The sequence below is a fragment of the Nuphar pumila genome, chromosome 3 (assembly GCF_984573655.1).
Source record: "Nuphar pumila chromosome 3, dmNupPumi1.hap1.1, whole genome shotgun sequence".
NCBI lineage: Eukaryota > Viridiplantae > Streptophyta > Magnoliopsida > Nymphaeales > Nymphaeaceae > Nuphar > Nuphar pumila.
In genome coordinates, this window is record NC_143251.1 from 96191023 (window position 1) to 96210342 (window position 19320).

At 37.3% G+C, this 19320-nt stretch overlaps 1 protein-coding gene across 1 annotated transcript in view; it reads left to right on the forward strand.

Moving 5' to 3' along the window:
* LOC149843156 (Pentatricopeptide repeat (PPR) superfamily protein) overlaps nt 1–19320 on the forward strand; it is a 51801-nt gene that overhangs the window by 24446 nt on the left and 8035 nt on the right. Inside the window, exons 8-11 of the mRNA XM_089999623.1 lie at nt 12084–12237; nt 12363–12413; nt 12560–12669; nt 12946–13098. Of these exons, the coding sequence (XP_089855749.1) occupies nt 12084–12237; nt 12363–12413; nt 12560–12669; nt 12946–13098 (468 nt within the window). The remainder of the gene's footprint in view (nt 1–12083; nt 12238–12362; nt 12414–12559; nt 12670–12945; nt 13099–19320) is intronic.

Consider the following 19320-nt stretch of genomic DNA (forward strand, 5'->3'; position numbering starts at 1 on the left):
GAATGATGTTTCATTAATGGCAATGTTGTAATATCATCCCATTGTATTCTTGCTTATGTTTATATAAGAATTAGGGCTTGGAGGTCGTGCGAGTCCTGCCGCCCCAGTTTTGTGCTTCTCTTTTTCTCTTTGTTTCCTGTGCAGGTGAGGCATGAAGCAAACCTATCTCTCACTTGTTTTCTTATATGGTATCAGAGCCACGGCTGTGTAACCCTACCAGCCACACATTCAACGAGATCTGAAAAGGCAGCCGTGAAGACTCCTTCATCCTGTTCTTCGGCTGCGTCTCTTCCTTCTTTCTTCAACATCGTCTGTCAATATCTTCTTCAACATCGGCATCTCTTCTTCTTCACCATTGTATGTCAACATCGTCTGTCAATATCTTCTTCAACATCGGCTGCATCTCCTTCTTCTTCAACATCGGCATCGACTTCCTCTGTCCTTCTTCTTCTTCAACATCGGCATCGACTTCTTCTGAAATCTTCAACATCATCATCTGACTGTATCTCCTTCTTTGATATCACTTCCTTTATCCCCAACTGCACTTACTGTGTTCTATTTAACGTGCGTTAATATTTTCCTAAGTCTGTGCTGTGAATACTCCTTGATTCATACTATTTTGTTTATTTTTCATTGCCATAGTCTAGCATTCACCATCGTATCAGATTTTCTCGAATTTGTTTTGATGTTTTCCATCTTTTTCAAAAAGCAGTGAAATCAGAGTTTTCTGTGCAACGTCTATAGGCAGATTGTAACAGATTACATTCTCGTTCTAAAAAAAAAAAGAGGAATTCTCTTTCATGGTATTGGTTGCACAAGTACATATTCTTATTGCAGCCCTGCTGATTGATTAAGTGATCTCAACTCAGTTTGCTTTCTTCAATCCTTTTTTGTTCGCCTATTCATTGTTGCCATTGATATGGATTCATACTCGTCATCCAGTCCTTCTGCAAGTTTCTTAAATCAGCTTGTTACAGAAAAACTTACTCATTCTAATTTCTTAACATGGAAGAGACAAATACTTCCGTTTATACGGAGTCAGGATCTCGATGAACATCTGGATGGTTCCATTCCTGTACCACCATAACTTATTTTGCAGGAAACCAAGGATGAAAGGGGTGATGCATTTACCAAATCTATTAAGAATCCGGAGTATACCACTTGGAGAAAACGGGATCAATCTTTGGTTGCGTATATTATGTCAACACTCTCTCAAGAAGTGTTGGCTACTCTTTCATATGATTGCACTGCAACAGATTTATGGAGTAAGCTCTCTCAAACATACTCTCAGATATCAGAAGCCCGAGTTATGTATTTAAAGAATGAGTTTCAAAGTTTAAAGAAAGGCTCCATGACAGTTATGGAATACATAGGCCGCTTAAAGCGTATTACTGACCAATTGGTTGTTATTGGGAGTGCTATTTCAGATAAAGACAAAGTACAACAACTCCTTAATGGGTTGGGCTCTGATTTTGACATGTTTACCATAGCTTTGACATGTCTTCCTCACTTGCCCAATTTTGACGATCTTCAAGCGAAACTTCTCCAGCATGAGATGATTATGAAACAAAGGGCAGAAGGAAATGAATCAGCTCATTCTCATTCAGTTTTGTCTATGGAGACTTCTGTAGGTTTTGGACGAGGGAATGCAGGGCATCAAAGGGGCAGAGGCCGAGGCCGCTTTGGACAGGGAGGGCGTGGTATCTTACCTACACCTAATATTTCGGGTGTCTCTAATGTAGGGAATCAGAGGAGAGTGCTCACTTGTTTCTTATGTAACAAAAGAAGACATGTGAAAGCCGATTGTTGGTTTAACCTGCAGAATAAAGGAAAAATAAACAAAATTGAAAATAAAACTTCTACTGTGGACATGAAAGCGTCATCTACAGATGTGCAACAACTTTTGTTATCAGCATTGTCACATATGATGATCAAGCAAAATGAGTAAGGCGAGTGGTACGTTGATTCTGGTGCTGCCACTCATGTCACGGGTAATGCAGGTAAGTTATCTCACTTATTGCCTTATTTTGAAAAAGGTAGTATAGTTACGGGAGATGGAACTTATCACTCCATTAGTCATACTGTCAGTGCACATATCCCTATGTCAAAGTCCTCACTTCATTTGTCTGATGTCCTCCTTGCCCCTAATATTAAAAAGAACATTGTTTTTTTAGCTAAACTTATTGATGATATGAATTTTTCTGTCGAATTTACTCCCTCTTTTGTTTATGTTAAGGATCTACGAACGAAGGAGACGTTCGCTAAGGGGGAGCGTCAAGGAAACATGTACGTCTTCAAGGAGATTCCCTTGTTAAATTATGTACATTAATCATATAATGTAATATATATATTTTATATATATATGGTAATACATATACATATATTAATATATATGTATATGTATCTACTCAAATATATATATAAAATATATATTTCTATTTATTTTGTCATAAGGGTAGTTTAGTCTTTTCCCTATTTTTGCGCACATTCACTTTTCGGATGTGACTGTAATTATTTTTCTTTTATTTTTATTTTTCTTTTTGTTCTTTTTATTTCTTTTTGGATGTGTACCTAAAAGGTACCTTGGGGGCCCACCAACATAGTCGTTGGGCCCTCTCCAACAGTCACATTTGTGACCGTTGGAGGGGCTCCAACGACTATGGGTGGAGCCCCTCTAAGGCCCCCTTTAGTGGTGTTATAAATAGGGGTTCTCCCCTTTGTATTTCTCCGTGGCTTTGAGTCAAAGCCCAAGTTCTCAATAAATTGATTCCATTATTTTATGCCTTTGTGCATTTGTGAGTTATTTGTGGGTTGTGCTTTTTGTGCACAAGTGTTCTAAAGTGTTCTTATTGTGCTTTCGTGGTGGGTTCAATATCAAGAATATTAAGGTCTTGATATTAGTATCTTGTTGGAGATACTTTCACATGGTATCAAAGCCTCGTTGGAAGAAAGAAGATCGTGTATCTCGCCTCTTGTGAAGCACCTCGAAAATCGTGTCCTCAAGCTAGTGAAGTTTTTGAGTAAAGCACTTGCTCCGGGCAATATTTTAGAAGCAACTTTTGTCAAGAAAAGGTTGAAAATTCGTTAAGGTACGCTTTATTTTTCATCTTCTCTTCTCCATAATGGGTGAAAAAGACTCCCACTTCTCTCTTGGTTTTAAACTTAGTGGTTCAAACTACCATGTTTGGGCCGGCAACATGGAAGCCCACATCAAAGGGAAAGGTCTTTGGGGTTATGTTCAAGGATCCATATCGGAACCCGAACCCAAGCTTTCTATTATAGAGAAAGGGGAAATCAAAATTCTTGAAGGAGAAGATAGACAAAAGGCCTTAGAAGAATATTCCAAAAGGCATGATGAGTGGGAAATGAAGAACTTCAAAATATTGTCTTGGATTTTTTCGTCCGTTGAAACCAAAATCAATGCCAACATCATCAAATTTAAAAGGGCCTCCGAAGCTTGGTTATACCTTGAAAAAATGTATACCTCAAGAGACTTGTCTCACAAATACTACCTCCAAAAGAAAGCCTTGACTCTTCAACAAAATGATTTATCTATTCGGGAATATTTTGCCGAATTATCATCTATTTGGGACGAGCTTGCCATGCTCGAACCAAAATGGAGTGGAGAAGCTATTGAGTTAAGGCACAAACAACTTGAGGAAGATCATTTCTTCAACTTCTTAAATGGTCTTAGACCCGAATTTGAGCAAATTCGGTCCTCCCTTCTATCGGCTTTTACCTCCCCATCTATTGAAGATGTCATCACCAAGCTAAGTGGTGAGGAAACACGTATAGGGATTAGTAAAAATAACCCAAGCATTCTTGCTACACCTTCTCAAAATGACTATGAAGTAGTCAATGCCATGTCAAGACCCGGTAATAATTTGAAGACCTACAAACCACCCCATTTCAAAAATCAAGGGCAAAATGATCGATATGGCAAGAGAGATTATAGCAAATTAACTTGCCATTTTTGTAAAGAACCGGGACATATCAAACCCAATTGTCCTAAATGGAAGAAATTCCTCGCCGCGGCTTTAGCATCCCAATCGGAGGAACGGCCTTCAACATCGAATGAACCTCTTTCGCTTCATCAAATTATGGATGCTCTTCAACCTCTTCTCAAAGGAGGCACTTCTGGAGCCGCCATGTCATCTTCTTCCTCTCTTGGTAAGACATCTTGGCTACTTGATTCTGGTGCTTCGTTTCATATGACTCCAAGTCATTGTTTTCTCTCTAATTATTCTGAAAATCGCCTTCCATCTTTTGTCTCAACCGCGGATGGAACCCCTCTTGAAATTAAAGGAATGGGTAATTTTGAAAAACAAGATTTTTTTATCCCAAAAATTCGTCTTATTCCAAAACTAAACTTAAATTTACTTTCCGTTTCTCAACTCTCGGACTATGGTTGCGATATAAAGTTCTCTTCTAATAAATGTTGGATACAGGATCGCCAGTCCGGGAAATTGATTGGGGAAGGCTCTAGGAGAGGAGACCTCTACTATGTTGATTTTCTTAAAATTCCCAAGAATCAATTTTGTAATGTTGCTCAAAACAAAGATATTCATGTATGGCATAAGAGATTTGGTCATCCCAACATTGTTAAAATCTCTTATTTGCCTTTTGTTAAGCATCTTTGTAATGAAAATTTTGTTTGTAATGAATGTATTCTTGGAAAAATGAGAAGTCTTCCTTTTCCTCAAAGATCCATGTTTACAACAAAACCTTTTGAAATCGTTCACTCCGATGTATGGGGTCCAGCTCCGGTGATATCCAAGGGAGGTTTTTCGTACTATGTTATCTTTGTTGATGATTTCACTAGGTTTAGTTGGATATATTTTCTTAAACATAAATATGAAGTTTTTTCAACTTTCAAAACATTTCATATGATGGTTTTAAATCAATTCAATGGAAATTTGAAAATTTTTAGAACCGATTCGGGTGGCGAATACCTTTCCAATGAGTTTAAAAGTTATCTTGAAAACTATGGAATTCTTCATCAAAAATCTTGTCCCAAAACCCCTCAACAAAATGGGTTGGCTGAACGGAAACATAGGCATATTATTGAAACCACACGAACTTTGCTCATTTCTCAAAATATACCGAAAAAACTCTGGGCGGAGGCCGCTCTTACCTCTGTCTATCTCATAAATAGACTTCCATCTAAAAACTTGAATAAGATTTCCCCGTTTGAAAAATTATACGAAAAAGAACCTGATTATAGCAGGTTAAGGGTTTTTGGATGTAAATGTTTTGTCCTTACTGATAAAAATGACAAACTCTCCCCTAAGGCCATTCCTTGTGCCTTTCTTGGTTACTCTGAAACTCATAAAGGTTTTCGCTGTTATGATGTTAAGAGTGATAAACTTTATGTTTCCAGAAATGTAAGCTTCTTGGAAAATGTTAGTGGTTTCGAAAAACTTGAAACTAATGATGAGAATATAGATTATTCTTTTCTGTTTGATTTATTAACTGAAGATGATGATACTAGCGATGATGAAACAAATCTAAATGTTGAAACTCATACTGATCAACCCATTAATGAAGAACCACATAGAGATCCTATAACCTACTCTCATAGAGATAGGAGTACTTTTAGAAGTGCCCTCGAAAGATATGATAGTGGGTCTACCCCTTCAAGTGAAGGAAATCTTCGTAGGACCGAAAGATCAAGAAAACCCCCTTCTAGGTTCATCTCATATGAGTCTTTTTCACCAAAATATAGAGCATGTCTAAGCGCCATTCACTCGTACATAGAACCTAGGGATTTTGAGGAAGCACGTAAATACCCAGAATGGATAGTTGCTATGAACAATGAACTTGAAGCCCTAAAGAAAGCAAAAACCTGGGAGTTTCAAGACCTTCCTAAAGATAAGAAAGCAATAGGGTGTAGATGGGTGTTTAAAGTCAAAACTAAGTGTGATGGGTCTCTTGAGAGATATAAGGCCCGCTTAGTTGCAAAAGGGTATGGTCAAAAATATGGGATTGATTATGAGGAGACTTTTGCCCCCGTTGCTCGGATGGTCCCCGTCCGATGTCTTATAACTGTTGCTTCAATAAACAAATGGAACATCTATCAGATGGATGTTAAGAATGCGTTTTTAAACGGAGATCTAAACGAAGAAGTATATATGGATGCTCCTCCTGGAATGGAGTATCCTAAAGGGAAAGTGCTTCGTCTTCGGAAAGCACTGTATGGTTTAAAACAAGCTCCCAAAGCTTGGTATGATAGGTTTAACTCTGTGATGTTAGATAATGGTTTTTCATCATGCTTTACTGATACTGCTTTGTTTGTTAGAAAGTCTAATGCAGGGATTGTTATTCTGTTGCTATATGTGGATGACATGCTTATTACTGGGAGTGATTCTAAAGGGATTAAAAGCATAAAGTCCATATTAAAGGATAAGTTTGAAATGTCTGATTTGGGTTTCTTAACTTATTTTCTGGGTATTGAGGTTGCATACTCTCATAGAGGGTATTTTTTGTCTCAAACTAAGCTTGCATCTGAGATTATTGACAGGTCAGGTATTACAGATGATAAAGTTTGTGAAACTCCTGCTATAGTAGGAGCAAAAATGAAGATTGATGATGGTGTTCCTCTCTCCGATCCTACTCCCTACAGGCAACTAGTAGGCTCGTTGATGTATCTAAGTATCACCAGACCAGATATCTCACATGCGGTGCATACGGCAAGTCAATTTCAGCATGCACCAACTTCTGTTCACATGGGTGCTATCTTGCAAGTCGTGAGATACCTAAAGCACACTATTAATAAGGGAGTTTTTTTGTCTTCCTGTTCTGAGTTAAAATTAATTGCTTATACTGACTCTGATTGGGGAGGTGACCCAAATAACCGTCACTCCACCACTGGTTTTTGTGTTTTCTTAGGAGACTCATTGATCTCATGGAGATGCAAGAAGCAGCAAAAGGTATCTCTATCATCAACTGAAGCTGAATATCATGCCATGGCAACTACTACCATGGAAATTGTTTGGATTCATCAGTTGCTGGAAGATATGGGAATCAAAATTGAAGGGCCTACCAAGCTTTGCTGTGACAACAAAAGTGTGATTTATATTGCTAAAAATCACACTTTTCATGAGCGGACTAAACATATCGAGATGGACTGTCACTATGTTCGGGAGGCGTATCTTCAAGGAATCATTGACCTTCCATATGTCACGTCCGAGTATCAGTTGGCAGACTTCTTCACTAAAGCCTTGTGTGCTCTGCGCTTCAACTTCCTTCTTAGCAAACTCTCGGTCATCCTGCCCTAAGTTTGAGGGGGGGTGTTAAATTATGTACATTAATCATATAATGTAATATATATATTTTATATATATATGGTAATACATATAAATATATTAATATATATGTATATGTATCTACTCAAATATATATATAAAATATATATTTCTATTTATTTTGTCATAAGGGTAGTTTAGTCTTTTCCCTATTTTTGCGCACATTCACTTTTCGGATGTGACTGTAATTATTTTTCTTTTATTTTTATTTTTCTTTTTGTTCTTTTTATTTCTTTTTGGATGTGTACCTAAAAGGTACCTTGGGGGGCCCACCAACATAGTCGTTGGGCCCTCTCCAACGGTCACATTTGTGACCATTGGAGGGGCTCCAACGACTATGGGTGGAGCCCCTCCAAGGCCCCCTTTAGTGGTGTTATAAATAGGGGTTCTCCCCTTTGTATTTCTCCATGGCTTTGAGTCAAAGCCCAAGTTCTCAATAAATTGATTCCATTATTTTATGCCTTTGTGCATTTGTGAGTTATTTGTGGGTTGTGCTTTTTGTGCACAAGTGTTCTAAAGTGTTCTTATTGTGCTTTCGTGGTGGGTTCAATATCAAGAATATTAAGGTCTTGATATTAGTATCTTGTTGGAGATACTTTCACATCCCTCAGTGTCTTCGTCTTCAGTCCCAGTTCTCCAGTTGAAGTCGTCCAAGCATTCTTCAGTGTCTTCGCCTTCAGAGCCTTTGTTTTTCCCTTCATTGAAAGTTTTTAATTCATCATATCATTGTAATAAGCCAGACATTTGGCACAGTCGCTTGGGACATTGTAGTCGGGGCTTTGTTGAAAATCTTGTATCTGATGGTCTTCTTCCAGAGTCTAGTTTATGTTCATTTTTAGAAAGTAATAAATGTTCCTCATGTGAATTCTGCAAAAGTCATGTTCTTCCATTTCATATCATTAATAAAAGAGCTTCAAGGCCATTTGAGATTATTTGTTCCGATGTTTGGGGACCTGCACCTATTCCTTCTCTTTCTGACAGTCGTTACTATGTTATCTTTGTTGATTCTTATTCCCGTTATACTTGGATATATTTCTTGAAACATAAGCATGAAGTTTTCCAAATATTTCGGGAATTTCATTCGATGGTCAAAACCAAGTTTTCCTGTGATATTGTGCATCTATAATGTGATGGTGGAGGAGAATATTCATCGAACGAGTTTATTGCCTTTCTTCGGGATAAAGGAATAAGTCGACAGGTTTCTTGCCCTCATACCCCTCAACAAAATGGGGTTGTGGAGAGGAAACACAGGCATATTGTCGAGAGTGCGATGAGCATGTTACATGATAGCAATGTGTCTGTTAGTCTCTAGACAGAAGTTTTTCACACATCTGTTCATGTCATAAATCGCCTTTCTATGGCACTTCTGGATCGAAAATCTCCCTATTATGCTTTATTTGGGCAACATCCCTCTTATGATGAGCTGTGTCATCACTGCGAAATAAGTTTCAGGATAAGCCCACCAAGTGCAGATTTGTTGGGTATGCGGATGAATACAAAGGCTATCGATGTTATGACCCTACTACAAAACGTATTAGGATCTCCAGGAATGTTGTTTTCGATGAACAAAATTTTCAGATCAATGACTCCGATGAGTTGCCATCTTGAGAATTAGAGGTATATGATCCATGGATGAGCGCATATCTTGTTGCTAATACAGGAGAATCATGTCAGGCGAATTGTCCTTCCTTCGGCTTAAGTAGAGAGTTGGATGACTCACAGATGCATGTTGAACCATCTCCAGTTGAGCCACCTCCAGTAGAACGCTTTTCTGGACAAATATATACTAGGAGGGACAAAAATACAGGGTCGAGGAATGTGGAAGGCATTGTCAATGATCCGGCTCAAAGGTTGTCACGCATTAGGCATCCTATTCAACGATGGGTGAATTATGAGACATTTTCCCTTGACTTCCAGTTGTTTATGTTTCAACTCACAAAACAGGAGGAACCCACTTGTTTTAATCAAGCCCTTAAATCCCGTCATTGGACTAAAGCTATGAATGAAGAAATGAAAGCACTTCATGAGTGCCAGACTTGGGAAATAGTACCTCGACCGGAAGGAAAGAATGTTTTTGGCTCAAAATGAGTTTATAAAACAAAGTATAAACCCGAAGGTAGTATTGACAAATATAAGGCGCGACTTGTTGCTCGAGGGTTCATACAACAATATGGTGAAGATTACAATGAGACTTTTAGTCCGGTAGTCAAAATGGGTACAATTCGTGTCATCATATCCCTAGCAGTCGATCGAGGATGGAGGCTTAGCCAGATGGATGTTAAAAACGCATTCTTGCATGGAACTTTAAAGGAGGAAATATATATGGAGCAACCACCTGGATATGCCGAGAAGGATCCTACTGCCTAGGTGTGCAAACTAAGGAAATCTCTGTATGGGTTGAAACAGGCGTCTCGTTCTTGGTTTGAAAGTTTCTCTATGCAATCCAAGGCTATGGTTTTAGAAGATGCTCTCTGGATCACTCGCTCTTTATTTATCAAAAGACAGACATTGTTATAATTCTTCTTATATATGTTGATGACATTGTGATCACTGAGAGTTCAGATAACCATGTGCAAGACATGAAGCGATTTTTAATGAAAACTTTCAAGATGAAAGATTTAGGGGAGTTGAGGTACTTCCTTGGTGTGGAAGTTGACAGACAACAGGACACATTGACACTCATGCAACAAAAATACACTCTTGATCTTCTGGAAAGAGTCGGGATGACAAATTGCAAACCAGTCAGCACTCCCAGTGTATTACATCAAAGGTTGAGCTCTGAAAATGGCCATCTTTGTGTCAACCCTACAACGTATAGAATCCTCGTGGGGATGCTGCAATATTTGACCTTTACCAGACCTGATATAGTTTATGCTGTCAATCAGGTATCTCAGTTTATGCATGCTCCAACAGAAGGTCATATGGAAGTTGTGAAGCGCATTCTACGCTATTTAAAAGGAACTATAGGAGACAAACTTGTTTATCGCAAGAACAATAACCTACATAAAGGGCATGAACTCATCACTTATACAGACGCAGATTGGGCAGGAGATCCAGATGAGAGACGGTCTGTCTCTGGATATTGTGTATATATTGGACACAATTTAGTGTCCTTGAGCAGCAGAAAACAAAAGGCAGTGGCACAATCAAGTACAGAGGCTGAATACAGGTCGATGGCTGCAGGCACGACAGAAGCTACATGGATTAGACACTTATTGAGTGACCTTGGGGAGGCAATTATTCGATCATTTCTTCTATATGATAATCAAAGCGCAATAAACATTGCGTGTAATCCTGTTCAACATAGCAGAACGAAGCATACTGAGATTGATCAACATTTTATACGGCAGAAAGTCGAGATGAAGGAGATAGAACTACGTCGTGTTCGAACAACAGATCAAGTGGCAGACTTGTTTACCAAAGGGTTAACAGGATGCCAATTTTGGCTATTGAAGAGCAAGTTGTACATGCTTCAAAACCACGTACAACTTGAGGAAGGGTGTTAAAATATAGTATGCGTATGGATCTGGATCCAAATCCATACACACGTTAAATAGAACACGCAGAATGATGTTTCATTAATGGCAATGTTGTAATATCATCCCATTGTATTCTTGCTTATGTTTATATAAGAATTAGGGCTTGGAGGTCATGCGAGTCCTGCCGCCCCAGTTTTGTGCTTCTCTCTTTCTCTTTGTTTCCTGTGCAGGTGAGGCGTGAAGCAAACCTATCTCTCACTTGTTTTCTTATAGGTTCCGTACTAGATCTGGTAGTAGTAGGCTAAGACACGCTTGCGCTCAGACGGGCCACTTGGTACGGTTGGAACGAGTCCGTTGCATTATTACATCAAAGATTTTTTTTTTTTAATTTCCGGTTTCAAAAATTGGGACGTTACACTTTCTGCCATGTGATTGCCCTCTGCTCTCTCTTTTCTAATCTTGTGCCTATCTCTTATTTTCTCAGGTGAAAGTAGCAAAAAGCATATATGAGGATATTATATTTTTCCTTTGAGGCATTTGCATCCATTGGGCATTGTCATTCTGTTAGTTTTTCCTGCCAATTTTTTCTTTTATTATCCTCACACGATCTGAGTATGCTTACCAGTGTGTCAATTCTGTGTTTCTTGAGAAGGATCTCTAGAATCTGTACTGCATGAGCAATAATCTTAAGAGTCCATCTAGCAAAGATTCTTTTCCTTGTTGATATAATATATTTTTTCAGTTCTATGCATATTCAAACCCTGGCAGTGCTTCAGAAAATTCCCAAGTGAACTGTGATATGAGGTGCCTTATTAGCAACAATGAATACCATATTCTGAACATGCAAACCAACTTTTACTGCAGTGAGGGATCTTATCAATCGCACCTTTTGGCCTGTTGGTCCTCCACTTTTAAGGGGAATATGATAGTTTTCACTCTCCAGGAGTGAAATTTCACTATCTATGTTCATTCTTCATTCTCCAATATTCTGGTTAATGTGGTCATATATACCACCCAAATGGTGTCAATGACCCAATGGCACTGAGAGTCGTAGGCTTGTAGCTCCAATTTTTGGTACCAGAATGCCTGAGAAAAAACTCCTATGTTTTGCAAGATGAGGGATGTATCTTACATTATGCCAAAGTTTTTAGCTTTTCAATTTCAAGTTTTATAGAAGTTTTTTTTTTATTAACTAAAAACCAGGAGTCGCATGTTATATGATGCTGCATTGATTCTCTTCTGTTTAGTAGGGTTAACCATGTGATCTCTATGATAATGAAGGCTGTTATCCATTTTGCAGGCAATCCATAGCAAGTATAGGGAGAGGATGGACCATCCCTTGAATGGGATTTCCATTGTCGGACTTTTAAGACCTGCCCTGTTAGATGAAGAATATTATTTAAGGAAATATTTTTACAGTGAAGAAAGTGATGGGCACTCATCGGATTGGAAAGGTAATTTATGTTTTCTTGCTAATGCAGTCAAGGTAACCAAATTGCTGGGTATCAACTATCAAGTATGGCTTGTTAAAAATTAAACATGTAGAATCAATTCCTGACAACGTAATTGTTGTATGCAGATGAATCAGATAAAGAAGTGGAGCAAGTGACTTCAACTTATGATTTAATTGGTAAATTTCTTAATATCATATGATTCTGCAATTTACTATGACAGTAACATCTTGAATTGCCATTAGTTAATTGGTTTCTTCTTTTCCTAAAGAAATTGCCTTTGCAAGAAAATTTTCTGATCTCCTTGTTTGAAATTTTCACATAGATAGTGACTTCTTGAGGTTGAATATGAGAGACAGTGGCTCTAGGTTGAGCTCAACACTTTACAAGTTGGAGATTATCAACATTCAGCTTTTTAGTGTCTATGGCAATCAGGCAAGTACTTTTTCACATTAGATGCAAGGAATATGAATGAGGTCTAAAAATTTTCTTTGATTGAGTTTGTTTTCCTGTTTATTCAAAGTGCCACGGCAAGGAGGTGCAACGGAATGTTGTATCTCAAACTTCAGTTGGTGTTATCATGTGATATCCAATCATGCCACCTTTGTTAGATTGTTATACTGAAACAACTGCACCAAGCTTAGACAGATTATTCCATGTTTAGGTCCTCTACATTCAATGATGTTCTCACATTGTGTACTTCGGTGGCAGTGTGGGATTAGTTTGCAAGATTTTCAAGAAGCTGAACCTGATCTTCTTGTACATTCTGCTTCAGCAATCATAGACCGGTTTAATGACTGTGGAATAAAATGTAGTGTTGCTCTAAAAACTCTTTGTCGAAAGAAGAAAGGTTTGAAAGTAGAGGTATGAATTTTTTTTGGCATGGATATGAATTTAGCGTCAGTTTTTTCAACATTTCTTCCATGTCAAGAACAGTCACTTTGATTTGTATTCTCTCTTAAATATGTACATGTTCTTTCCAGCATGGAATCATGATTATCAGACAGAAAGGTCAATTGTAGTTTGTTTTGCAATTCTTCTCCTTTTCCATGTTCTTGATAATGCTCCGAACTCCTTTTACCTGCTCTGTTTCTGTGTGCCTTTGACTATTTTTAGGGTGTGTTTGAGCCCCCCCTTTTCCAGTGGGGACCACAATCCCCCATCAAACACGGGGAAACTTCCTCCCCGCTCTTCCACCATTTTGGGGGAAAGTGTTAAAATATATGTATACATGTATGTATATACCAATATATACATAAATATATTCATATATATATATATAGTTATATAGGTAAATGCCTGTAGGGACATTTTAGCCATTTCAGTTGTAATAAAACTGTTAATTAAACAGTTTGTTTTTTCTGTTTTATTTTATTTCTAATTTAGTGGAGCCATTAGGGGCCCTATGGTCAAAATGACCAGAGTCGTTGGGCTCCCAACGGTCAGAAATATGACTGTTGGGAGCTCCAAACGACTCTATTGGGAACTCCCAATGGCCCCTTCTCTTCTCTCATTTATTTTGTATATATAGGGGTGTGTTCCCCCCTATTCCTTTATGCTTTCTAGCTCAAGCATACACTCAATAAAGATATATTCTTTATTGCCCTTTGTTGGCTATTGTGTTGTCATACTTGGACTTGTGCTTGTGGATATTGTGATTTAGATCTTGTAAGCCCTTAGTGGCATTGGTTAGTGCTTGTGCACTCTTGTGATTGTGATCTTTTAAGCCCTTAGTGGCATTATCTTTGTATCTTCCACTATTTCATTTACATGGTATAAGTACCATCAAGTGATTGAGGAAAACTTCTTGCAAAGTGATCGTGTGTTTGCGGTGATTCAAAGTGAGGAAAAACTTCTTCAAACGTGCTCTTGCACACTATTTCCTCTTTCTATTCTTCACTCTTTTCCTCTCTTAAAAAAATGGAGCATGAACAAAAAATCGATCTCTTCGTCAAGCTAAATGGCATAAATTACATAGTGTGGGCATTCGCTATGAAAAACAATCTCAAAGGAAAAAAGCTTTGGGGATATGTGATGGGCATCATTCCAGAGCTCTGGGGTCAAACTTGATATTTGTTAGATATACATATGCGTCCGTGGAGAATATAAAAAAATAGAGTAAAAGATCAATAAAAAATATGGAATACTATTCCATTGATTGAAATGCAACTCAAGCTCACCAAAATAGGAGATCAAAAGAAAGTCTTAGAAGGTGTTGCACGTATGAAAGCCATTCAAGACCATCAAACTAAGGTAGGGATTGAAAAAATAACCATGCCAAGATTTTTGCATGGTTTATGAACAATGTTGAGCTCAAGATATGTGCCAACATTGTCAAATTTCGTAAAGCCAATGAGGTTTGGTTTTTTTGAAGGGTATGTATACCCAAAAAGACCTTGCATGACAAATTTTCTTGCAAGAAAAGATACAAACCATCAAACAAGGTGAGATGAGTGTTCGTGATTATTTTAACGCCCTTGGTCCACTATAGGATGAATTATCTCTTCTTGAACCCAAGTGGGTTGCTAGTGAAGACGTGGAGCTAAGAAGAGAACAAATGAAAAAAGAACATTTTTTTTCAATTTTTACATGGGCTTAGGCCCGAATTTGAGCAAGTTAGATATTCTCTCTTCCATAAGATCTAAACCTCTTTTTTTGGAAGATGTGGTTGCCAAAGTATGCCAAGAAGAAACTCGTCTTGGTATGGTTAAAGGGGGAGATGAAGTTTTGACCATTTCTAAACCCGACAACCATATAAAAACTTTCAAGCCTCCACACTTTGGGAGGCAAAATAACTATAATGGTGGGTATAGGAAAGCTATTTATCACCATTGCCATGAATCGGGACACATAAGGCCTAATTGTCCCAAACTCAATGATACCTCTAAAAACAAAGTAGCTTCCATTGAAGAGACTATACCAAAGAGAGAGAAATCTATTAAAAAATGAGATACTTTTTCGCTTACTCAACTATTGGAGGCACTCCAATAACTACTTAAATCTCCATTAACTTTGGGGGCCGCGATAACATCATCCTTTCCTCCAAGTATGTGCTTTTAGATCGTTGATTCAGGAGCTTATTTTCATATTTCACATGAAAATGGACTATCCAATATATGTACTAATTTAAAGACCTCCTATGTTTCCACCTTCGATGGAACATCCTTGCAAATTAAAAGTATTGGAACCTTAGATTCTTCTCAAAAATTTTGTGTTCCAAAAATTAGAGTTCTAAAACTAAATTTAAATATTTTTCGGTTTCTCAAGTATCCGATTATAGATGTGAAATCTCCTCATCTAAGGGTTGCTTCGTGTAGTATCTTCGGTCTGGGAAGTGGATTGGGCAAGGCCATAGGAAAGGATATCTCTACTTCATGAATTCTTTAAATCTCCATTCAAAAGCTTTTGTAACCATGTCCAAGATAAAGATATTGGAACTTGGCATAAGAGACTTTGACATCCAAGCTATTTAAATATGTATATTTTTCCTTTTGGAAAAAATTTTTGTAATAAAAAAAGATTTAATTTGCAAGGATTGTAGTTTGGAAAAATGAAAGCTATCCCTTTTCCTAATAGAACATTTGTCTCAAAAAGACCTTTTGAATTAGTACATTCTGATGTATGGCGGGTCTTTCCCGGTCATATCAAAAAGAGTTTATTCATATTATGTTACATTTATTGATGATTTCACTAGATATTTATGAATTTACTTTCTTAATGTCAAATCCGATGTATTTTCTTACTTTAAAGAATTCTATATGATTATTAAAAATCAATTTCAAAGCAATATTTTCATCCTTAGATCCAACTCGGGTGGTGAATACCTATCCAATGAATTTTAAAATTATTTAAAACAAAATAGTATTTGTCATCAAAATCTTGTCCAAGAACTCATTAACAAAATGGGCTAGCCGAAAGAAAACATAGACATATTATGGAGACCGCTAGAACCCTACTTATCTCTAAAGATGTTTCAAAGAGTTTTTGGGCTGAGGCTGTTCTAACATCAACTTGCATAAATAGTATGCCCTCAACGTCCCTACAAAATGTTTCTCTATATGAAAAACTATTTGAAAGAACCCCCAATTATAAACGTTTAAGAATTTTTGGTTGCAAGTGTTATGTCCTCTTGCATAAAAGAGATAAATTATCTCCAAAAGCCATTGAATGCGTCTTCATGGGTTATGGAGAAAACCAAAAAAGGTTTTAGATGTTTTGACTTCAAGAATAACATACTCTATGTCTCTAAGGATGTGATTTTTTTAGAAAATGAAAATGGACTTGAGAAAACTAAGGAAAAAGAGAAAGTAGACTATAACTTCTTATTTGATCTCTTACCACAAAAATAATTAACCTCTTGTGATGTTTCTTCGAATGATAATTCTTTAAGTGATAATGGTGATAATGATGGGTATTCTAATGTGGAAATTATCGAATCACTATCAAGTAATGATAATATTATTGATAAACCAATACAAGTGTATACCCGGCGTGAGCAAATAAATCCTCTAAGTGCTTTAGAAAAATATGTTAAAATGTGTATATATATATACATATATGTATATATATACATATATCTTTTTTTCTTTTTTCTTTTTTCTGTACATCCAAATACCCGATAGGGGTATTTTGGTAAACTGCCATGTACTTTTCCTTTTTTAGGTTTTTCTTTTTTTCTTTCTTTTTATCCTTTTTTGTTTTTGTTTTTTCTTTTTATTTTCTTTATGTAATAGGACCACCAAGGAGCCCCACCCATCTAGTCGTTGGGGCCCCAATAGTCACATTTATGACCGTTGGGGCTCCCAATGACTAGAAGGGAGCCCCCCTTGTGGTCCCTCTCAATTCCCTTTTCCTCTCCTATAAATAGAGGGATTTCCCTCTTGTAAATGTAAGGGTTTTCAGCCCACTTTCTCTCTCTTCAATATATTTTGCCTTCTAGGCATTTTACCCCTTAGCGGGTTATTTGTGCACTTTACGTGCTTGTGTTCTTGGCTCTTTGCTTGACTCTTTTAAGGAGTTCTTTGGTTTATTGGTGCTTCCTCTATTTTCATTACATGGTATCAGAGCTATTGGATTTTCAATATTCTTGAAAGATCTTTAGTGCTCTTCATATTCTATATTTTCCGTCATCAATGGAGCATGAATCAATAGTTGAGCTCTCCTTCAAACTCAATGGTGCAAACTATCTTATGTGGGCATCGGCTATGAAAAATCATCTAAGAGGTAAAAAGTTGTGGGGTTTTGTGATGGGCACCACTCTTGAACCCACCTTAAAGCTCACCAAAGTTGAAGGAGGTGTTGAGAGGGCTCTAGATGAAGATGATCACATCAAAGCCATTGATGAGCACCAATCCAAGGTAGAAGATTGGGAAAGTAACTTTTGGCATGGTTCATGAACAATGTTGATATTAAAAATTGTGCCAACATTGCTAAGTTTAGGAGAGCCAATGAAGCATGGTTCTTCCTTAAGGGTATGTATACCCAAAAAGATCTAGCTAGACAATTTTTTTGTCAAGAAAAGATTAAATCTACTAGACAAGCGGACATGAGTGTCTGTGACTATTTTAGTGCTTTAACCCCTCTTTGGGATGAACTCGCTCTTCTTGAGCCCAAGTGGGTGGCTCTGGAAGATATTGACCTTAGAAGAGAACAAATTAAAAAAGAAGCATTTCTTTCAATTTCTTCATGGGCTTAGACCCGAGTTTGAACAAGTCAGGACATCTCCTCTTCATAGAAATAAAGCCTTACCTATTGAAGATGCTCTTGCCGAAGTATGCCAAGAGGAAACTCGTCTTGGCATAAGCCTTAAGAATGATGAAATTTTGGCCGTTACTAGGCCGGGAAACAATGTAAAAGCATATAGACCACCCCATTTTTCAAAAAATAATGGGTATAGAAAGGGAGTGATTTATCACTATTGTAATGAACCGGGGCATATTAAGCCAGTTTGTCCAAAGCTTAAAGGAAATGTGGCCGTGGTTGGAGAAAACACTCTAAAGAAGGAAGAAGAAAATATCAATGGAGGAGATATCAAAGAAACTCTTTGCCAAATTTCCGAAGTCCTCCAACATCTTCTCAAGACTTCTTTAACATCCACTTCTGGAGCCGCCATAGCCTATTTATCATCACCTCCAGGTATGTGGATACTTGACTCCGGTGCTTCCTTTCATATGGCATCTCATAAAAATTCTCTTTCGAATGTTTTTTCCGACCCTATATCTTCGTATGTTTTAATGGCCGATGGGACATCTTTAAAAATTGAAAGTATTGGAACACTTGACTTGAAATCCTCTCAAAACTTTTTTGTTCCTAAAGTAAGAGTTGTTCCAAAAGTTAACTTAAATCTTTTTTCGGTCTCTCAAATTATCGGTCATGGTTGCCAAGTCTCTTTCTCACCTAAAGATTGCACCGTGCAGGATTTCCAGTCAGGGAAGCTGATTGGGCAAGGCCATAGGAGGGGCAATCTTTATTTTATAGATTTTTTTACCCTTCCATCCAAGTCATTTTGTAATTTTGTAAATGTCTAAAGTATTGAAGTTTGGCATAAGAGACTTGGTCATCCGAACTTTTTAAAGATGCCTCTTTTCCCTTTTTGGGATAATACTTGTAAAGACAAACACATAACTTGTAAAGATTGCATTTTTGAGAAATCTAAAGCTATTCCATTTTCTCAAAGAAATTATGTTCCCACACGGCCGTTCGAACTTGTTCATTCCGATGTATGGGGTCCCTATCCTGTTGTATCTAAAGGAGGTTTCTCTTATTACGTTGTCTTTGTTGACGATTTTACTCGATTTACATGGATTTACTTCCTAAACCGTAAATATGAGGTTTTCTCTTTTTTTAAAGAATTTCATGCAATGGTTAAAAATCAATTTTTAGGAAACCTGTTCATTCTTAGATCTGTCTCGAGAGGTGAATACATGTTTAATGATTTTCAAAGCTATTTAAAACAAAATAGAATTTTTCATCAACGTTCTTGTTCAAACACTCCGTAACAAAATGGTCTTGTGGAAAGAAAGCATATACACATAATAGAGATAACAAGAACTCTATTAGTTTCCAAAAATATTCCAAAATCCTTTT